The sequence below is a fragment of the Pinus tabuliformis genome, chromosome 1_2 (genome assembly GCF_031772625.1).
Source record: "Pinus tabuliformis cultivar Carrire ecotype Pingquan chromosome 1_2, CPIR1, whole genome shotgun sequence".
NCBI classification, from domain to species: Eukaryota; Viridiplantae; Streptophyta; class Pinopsida; order Pinales; family Pinaceae; genus Pinus; species Pinus tabuliformis.
The window spans coordinates 188605342-188613336 of NC_142298.1; the positions used below are offsets into that span (position 1 = coordinate 188605342).

The 7995-nt window shown below is 40.9% G+C and overlaps 1 protein-coding gene across 1 annotated transcript; it reads right to left on the reverse strand.

Moving 5' to 3' along the window:
• Positions 1 to 6981: 6981 nt before the first annotated feature.
• Positions 6982 to 7710, reverse strand: LOC149205125 (uncharacterized). The gene has a single exon (XM_089397318.1). It carries the CDS (start codon positions 7708 to 7710, stop codon positions 6982 to 6984), a length of 729 nt encoding a protein of 242 aa, XP_089253444.1.
• Positions 7711 to 7995: the final 285 nt, after the last annotated feature.

Below are 7995 nucleotides of genomic sequence, written 5' to 3' on the forward strand. Positions count from 1 at the left end.
ATATATATATATATATATATATATATATAATATTCATTTTTGACAGCATGTGGGACTTGAGAACCTAAGTCCCAAAGGAAAATTGGGTTGTTGGATATTTGGGAAGCCTCGGATGAACCCTAGAAGTATTACCCTAGAGGTTTCGAAGGGAGTCTCTTCTTGGAACGTCCAAGATTTAATTCTTGGGATGACATGGTGTGTGGGCCCACTCATTCATGAACTGTTTGCAATGAAATGAAAAACCTCGGCACATAGGAACTTGTGCAAGGCTCGAAATTCTCTGTCTATAGCAATATAAGGGAGAACACCCGATCCAAACCTTAAAACAACTCCTTTTCCGTTTGGAATGGTGGTTCCAACTGGTTTAACTAGGTCTAATTACCTTTTCCCTATTTCTATTGGCTTAAGATGTTTCTTTAGTTACCAATAGGCAGGGACATCATATTGATTCTTCCTGTTGATCAAGCAAGAGAATGACCCTTAAGATGTTTTAAGGGCACAACCTAACCACTCTAAGGTTTTTCCTCTTAAAAGGAGGACCTCTAGAATGCAAAAGGTAAGATAACACATGCAAGATCTAGTCTAAGATGCAATTAATCTAACCTATCCCGATTGAAGGAAATGGAAATCCTTCTCCCAATTGAGAGCCAATTACTTAACAGAGAAAAGAAGCTTTAAAGAATTGGAATTAAGATGAAGGAATTAGATCAAAAAGATAGCTCACCAGATCTAATTCCCTGTTAATAGAAATACTAGCAATCAAACACTTAGTAAATAGTTACATAAGTGTCTATTGAAAATATATCCAATTCCTTATTTATTAAATGCATAAGAATACAAAGATTCGTGATGAATTACTTAATTAGTTCAAATAAGACATCATGTATGTAAGCAAACAATTATTATCCTAAATCGTAAGATAGCTTTCCAATCTAAGATTATAACTATTTGTTCCTATGTATATTTCAGTTTTCAAATTACATTTAATATCAAGTCTGTAGAATAGTCTAATCAGACTTTTAAATGAAATAAGAATTAAATCTCATTAATAGTGCACGAATCCAACAATTAAAAGTAGATTAAATTGAAAGACTCAGAAAGAATTTACATCCGTGAATTCAACAAACAATAGTGTTATATGAAAATCAGTAAACAAATCTCTTTAATAAAACAAAATCAAATTACAAAACCTCACAGTATGGTAGTAGTGCACAATCCTACAGGTCTGCAATCGATCTCTTCTTGCAAAAATGGCCTCCTCCTTACAACAACAGTACATAATAAACAAGAGTTTCTCCACAAATAGATAAAAACGAAGCAATATCAAGCCTTCTTACCCCCAAGATTCCTCTCACCTACAACTCTAAATCCTCATTACAATAGTGTTTTTAGGAATTCCATAAATGCAGAGTAAAGGAGCCCTTATTACATTCTACAATATGCTATTTATAATATTTACAAAAATAATTATCAATCAAAAAGTTTGTTGAAGAGTAGTTCTATTCAATCCATTTTCATTGGCCCAAAATCCTATTCATCTCTTACTAAAGCTTTCTCAATGAGAGATTTAGATTTTATTCTTCTCATCTCTTCAACTATTTTTTTTGCAAAAAAACAAATCAAAACTAAATTAAAATGCAAAAATAAAATCGAAATATTAAATTTGGAACTAAAACATATCCAATCAAAACTTAATTAAATAATTAAATGAAAAGGAAATCTGAGCTTTCTATTGATGTCTTTGATGTTCTAATTGGTCAAGGAAAACATGGATGAATGGATCTGCACTCAGTAGAGGTTGTGGGCAATTGAGAATGCAGAAAATAAAACTCAGAAAATTGATTTTGTTTAAAAAATTCATAGCTTGATCTTTTGTTGAATTTTAGACCCATTAAATGATCAGATTTGGTTTTGAAACTACTTCAGAAATAATCTCCATGTTTTTTCTTTTCAAATGAGCCATCTCGGGCCTTATTTGGCCAAGCAAAACTCAATTTATGAGCCTCCAACGTAAATGAATCAAAACTACTAGAATTCTAGAAATTTTGTTGCCTAGATTAAAAATCAGAAATTTTAGTTATAATCTAATCCTAAATTAGATTGCAATTTTTTCCCGGGGAGAAAATATCGTAATTTCATTAATTGCTGAAATTACATGTTGTAGATTCCCTTAAGCATATACAAAATGTGACCTTTCTCAATTGTTAGAAGTTCAAAAATAGGTACCGAGAGACCCAGTAGGGTGTACTGTTTAGCTATAGCTATTACATATCAAAATGTCACCAAAGGTGATAACTATTCAGAACTCAAAAGTATTAATTACAATAATTACAAGACTAGAATTTATAATCAAAATCTGTTGTGAAGCTAGGGGTTGTTCCCCCTCTGAAGTTCATGTTCTATATATGGCCTGTGAAAGAACTGGTAGGTTCTTTCTGGTGAATGTTCAGTGATCAGCGATTCTCCTCGAGGACGATTTGTTGCCTCTTTCGAAAGCTTGTCCGCACTTTCATTGCGCTCCCTGTAGATATGAGACCATGAGATATGGTCAAAATATGTTTTGAAAAAAAACAATTTCATCCATTACAGTTCGTAGAGAAAATGCATGGCATGTAGCTACATCATTAAACCAATTTATAACATTTTTGGAATCCCCAAATATTTGAATATGTCTGCACTGTTTGAGGATAGCAAAATAAATCAGGTGACAAAGAGAGATCAGCTCTGCAAAGTTGTTTGTGCCTTCGCCCAAGCCCATGCTAATCTGGAAAAAGTGTGTGTCTGATAGATGGAAAATTATTCCACCCCCGCAGCCCTGGGCTTGTGCTGCCCCATCAAAGTATGCCCAGGGCTGAGTTTTGCCAATTAATTCCTGATTTAAGTTTCTAGGTCTACTGATGGTTACTTCAACAGGTATTTCCTCGTACCCCGAAACAATCTTAGGTGGGATCAGGTCCCAGTTTATAGGCCTGTCTCGAAAAATAATACGGTTGCGTCCCAGCCAAATATTCCAAGAGACCAGAAGCGGTAAGTTCCTTAATTTTGGGTCATTTGCACCACCCCACCAATGATCTCAAACACTGAGGATATCTTCACCATGTCAAATTTGATTTATGTTGAGAGATAGCAGGACCTGTGACCAAAGCATCTTAGTTGTGGGGCAAGTGAGGAATAAATGTAGATTTGATTCCTCCTTATGACAGAGGACGCACCATGAGGGTCCTGTGTAGGCTCTTTTTCTAAGAACAGTTCCGGTAGGTGTTTTATCCTCGAGGATGTTCCACATCAAGAGTCTTGTATGCAGGGGAGCTTTCAATTTCCAGAGATGAGTCTACCAACCTTTCAGTCTTTCCAGTTTTGTATGAGCTTGAATGATGTCATAGCCCTGCTTGGAGGAGTATAGACCCTTTTTGGAATGACCCCAAATTAGCTCATCCTCGTCTTCAATTAATAGAACATGGAACTCAATCAGCGCTTGTATGTAATTTTTCCACGGTTCATCCTATTGAATCGGGATATTCCACTCCATCCCAGAGTGCCAAGCTTGTGACAAGAAGGATGTGTTTCTCTGATCGCCAAGTTGTGAAATGTACAGGATGCGAATATTGTTTAAAAATGTGATAAGCTCCAGTGGGAGCTGATAAGAATTCCCATTGCCAATCCAGGGGTCGATCCCAATTCGCACAGCTGCTCCATTTCCGATTTTCCAGATGAGTCCATCTTTAATGATGGGAAATGTATTAAGTGTGGACCTCCAAATAACAGAGATTCCTTTTCTGCTCCAAGTGGGGCACCTTATCCAATCCATAATTGAGCTGGGCCAAATATATTTGTGGTAGATAACCTCCGTCCAAAGACTCTTGTGTTTAAGGAGAGACCACCCTTGTTTTGCAGCCAACGCTTGAGCGAATGTCCGAAGATGTTTGAGTCCCCAACCGCTCCATTTTTTGGGAATTGCAATTTTGCTCCATTTAACCCAGGCAAAAGGCTTCCCCTCCTTCCGACCCTTCCATAGGAAATGGTTGCAGACTTTTTGTATTATGTTGAGAATTCCCATGGGGATCCATCTCAATGACATCCAAAAAACAGGGGTAGCTTCAAGGATTGCTTTGATAAGAATCAATCTTCTCGCCCTGGATAGGAAGCGATGACACCAGATGTTGATTCTTTTCTCTACCTTTGTGATTAGCCAGGTCCAATCAGCAAGTTTGTAACCATCTGCTTTGAGTCTAAAACCAAGGTACTTCAGACCTGCCTGCAGGTCTAAAACCTGAAAAGGGAAATTTTGTAGCGAGAGTTGTATTTCCTGATTTGAGTATTTAGAAAAGGATATAGTAGATTTCTCCCTGTTGATTTCCATACCTGTAGCAATAATGAAGAGCTTTAATGTCTGTTTTAAGTGGTGATGTCGTGTACACTCCCATTGAGGAAGATAAGAATATCATCCACAAAGAGAAGATGTGTCAATGTGTAATGATCATTGATCTTCAATCCACTGAGGCTTCCAGTTCTCTTCTCTGAGTCAATCAGTTTGCTCAGACCTTCCATAACTAGAAGAAATATAAGAGGGGATAGTGGATAGCCTTGTCTTATTCCCCTTTGCGCCTGGAAGGGATGATAAGCAGACCCATTGATGAGAATTGCAAAGGATACATATGCAATGCAACCCATAATCCAATTAATGAAGTCCAGTGGGAAGCTGAGGTGGGGGAGAATCATTCGGATATATAACCAGCTTACTTTATCAAAAGATTTTGTTAAATCAATTTTGAGAGCCATCCCTTTGAGCTTTTTCAATTTGATAGAGTGGAGGGCTTCCTGGGACGATCCGATGGCTTCATGGATATGTCTGTTTTGAAGGAATGCGAACTGTTCTTGAGAGATGTGTTCCGATAGGATAGGTTTGATGCGGTTTGCAATGATCTTGGCTATGATTTTGTATAGGCAATTGTAGAGAGAAATGGGGTGAAAGTAATTGAAAGAGGAGGTGGAGTCTGATTTTGGAATCAGAGCGATGAAGGTGGAGTTGAGAGGGGCATATATACGACGAAGAGTCTGACTCTCTTCAATTACTACAAGTAGGTCCGGACCAACAATCTCCAGGAAGGCAATATAAAATTCCACAGGCCAGCCATCCAAGCCTAGGCTTTTGTCTCTCTTAAATCATTTTAAAGTACTTTCAAGTTCCCCCATGGACACAGGCTTGATGAGTTCATCTATGCCCTCCGAATCCAAATATCTAGGAAGTGACCAGCCAAATTGATGATTTAGGGCACAGAGGGGGTAGAGGGTGCTTTGAAGAGTCTCTTGAAATGAGTAGTACCAAGCTGGGCTAGTTGAGGATGTGAGGTGGCCAGACCCTCTTGTTCCATGGGCATCTGTCAGATAGTGTTATTGGCTTGCCTTCCATTTGCGAAATTATGAAAAAAAATTGTATTGTCATCCCCTGCTTGCTTCCAGATAGCTCTGCTTCTGAGCCTCCATAACTCTTCCCTATCCATAAGGATCTTGGATTTCTTAGTTTCCAAGTCCACAAGATAGATCTTAGCATCATTAGATAGAAAGCCAAACCCATTTTCATCTGTTAAAGAGGCAACCTAGTCCTCAATGTCCACTAGGGACTGATCATCCCGATCTTTTTTCCTTTTGGACCAATCAATGGTTAGTCTCCTGAGTTGATTCAAGTGCCTACAGAAATCAGCAGCTTTTCTTTGATCTCTGAGAGGGGGCTATGCTCTCCAGTAATCTGAGGCTAATTTGACATAGTCCGGGTCTTTTAGATATGAAGAATTGAACTTGAAGGGAGCCCGAGGCTTCCTGGTAGGGCCGGTCACTTGAAGGTAGATGGGAGAATGGTCTGATATGCCTCCCGAATCAACCCATTGTCTGTATAGGGAGAGGGTTCAGAGGAGCTCTTCGTGTATTAAGAATCTATCCAACCTTCTTCCAAGTGCAGCATCACCTGTGCGTCTATTATGCCAAGTGGGAAGTTTCCCCATGAATAAGCCCATGGAGATCCAGGAGGGATCTCATTTGGTTTGAGAGGGGGTCAATTTGAGAGTGATGGCCCCAGGATTCCTCATTCCCAATGGAGAAATTTAGATCACCTCCAATGATGGTGGGGCTGGTGAGCATAGGATTACCCAGAAAGGAATGCCAGAAATCAAGTCTGTTCTGGTTAGGAGCATAGATATTGATGATTCGGATATGTTTCCCTGGATCAGCAACAAGAACATCCATGCCTAGGAAGCCATGGCCTCCCCAAGAGGATATAACCTTGATAGTTTTGGGGTTAATGCCCAAAGCGAGGCCACCAGATTTGCCCACAGCATCTAGGGTTTGGAAGTGCCACCCAGGAAGGAGAGAGAGGAGAGTTCTGGAGATCATGTCGAAGGGGCCGAGGGTTTCCTGAAGGAATAAGATGTCATAGGGGGAGTGATTCAGAAGGTGCTTAAGAGCCAGTTTTTTCTTGGGGTTGGCTAAACCCCTGCAATTTATGGAAATCCAAATCATGAGGGAACAGGTTCTAGAAGCTTGAATGCTCTAAGTGCCCTTTCAATGGTGATCTAATGACCCTGTGCCACATCTACCACCGTTGTCTTGATGGTTTTTGCAATCTTGGTAGGTCTACCTCTGATAGGTTTAGATTCAGCAGGTTGGGGGCGAATACCTAGACCAAGCAAAGGGATTTTGTGCAGCGGTCGAGATTGGAGGTTGTAGGAATGGGATCCTGATGCGGAGAGGGGGAGGATGGAAGAGGATGGGGGGTGAAACTAGGAAGGGACAGAGGGGTGGTCGAGAGAATCGTGGGAGGAGGCTCGATACCACATTCGATGGGAGGCTGAGGGCTTAAAAATGCATCATATGAGATGAAGGAGAGTGTAGTGAAGTAAGAACATGATTAAATAGAAATGCAGAGGAGCAAGAAAAAGTATCAATACCCAATGAAAGTGCGGCACCCTTCGCAGACCTGGATCGAGTCTAAGGAGGGGATGAAGATGGGATCTTTGGAAGATTTGTTTGCAGTGCCGAGCCTTCATCCACTTCCTTAGGATGTTCTTGTCCAGAGTGCTGCTTGTCCATATTTGAATCTTCTGACAAACGGTGTTTGACTCCCCTAGCCATCTCCTGTGCAGATGAAGATAGTAAAGGACAATCCTTATATAGGTGCCCGACCTTGTGGCATCTTCGACAGCGGAAGGGCACTCCTTCGTAGTCCAGGTTCTGGCGACGCGAGAAATGCCTCCAGTGGAGAGTTATTTTCTCCTCCAGCCCCTCCCTAGTGTCCAGATGGACAAGGATTCTTGCCGTAGTCATATTACCAGTTTTTTCAAAGGACTGGTCATGTTCTAAATAAGTCCCTAAAGCATCTCCAATTCTCTTGAATACCAGAGGGATCCAAAATTGCATTGGGAGGCCAGGCAGGCGAACCCATATAGGCCCTGCTCCCATCTGTTCGCATTCTGGGTTGAATAAGGGATCCCAACTCTTTAATAGAACTGGAGCAAGCTCAATGTGCCAAAAACATGAGAGAATCCAATCCGTGTACTCTTCCCTATGAAACTGAAGAGAAAACCAGCCCCGCACTAAGACTCTGATAACAGGGAGTTCTTTAAGGAGGGTACCCCAAATCTCCGAGGTCCAGAGCCTGAAACACTCCACTAAGTAATTTCTGCCTCTTACTCGACCTACTAGAACCTTCTTAGCCATGTCTGTAACTTCTCCCATCGGGATGTCCCCGCCCAGGGTAAGGTTAATATCTCTATCCACAAATTTTAAGCACCTTCCCCTCTTGGGTTTGTTTGAACGGCGTGCCGTCGAATATTCCTTAAGCAGGCTTTTGCAGCTCTGGTTGACAGTGAGGGGGGTAGTTGGGGTGGATTTAGTGTTAGGGATGGGGGAACTGAAGCACCCTAACTGAATGGGGGATGTAGGGTTCTTATTGTCGGGAGCTAGGGTTGCACTGGAGAGAGTAGGGATGGAGTGGGGAGAGGG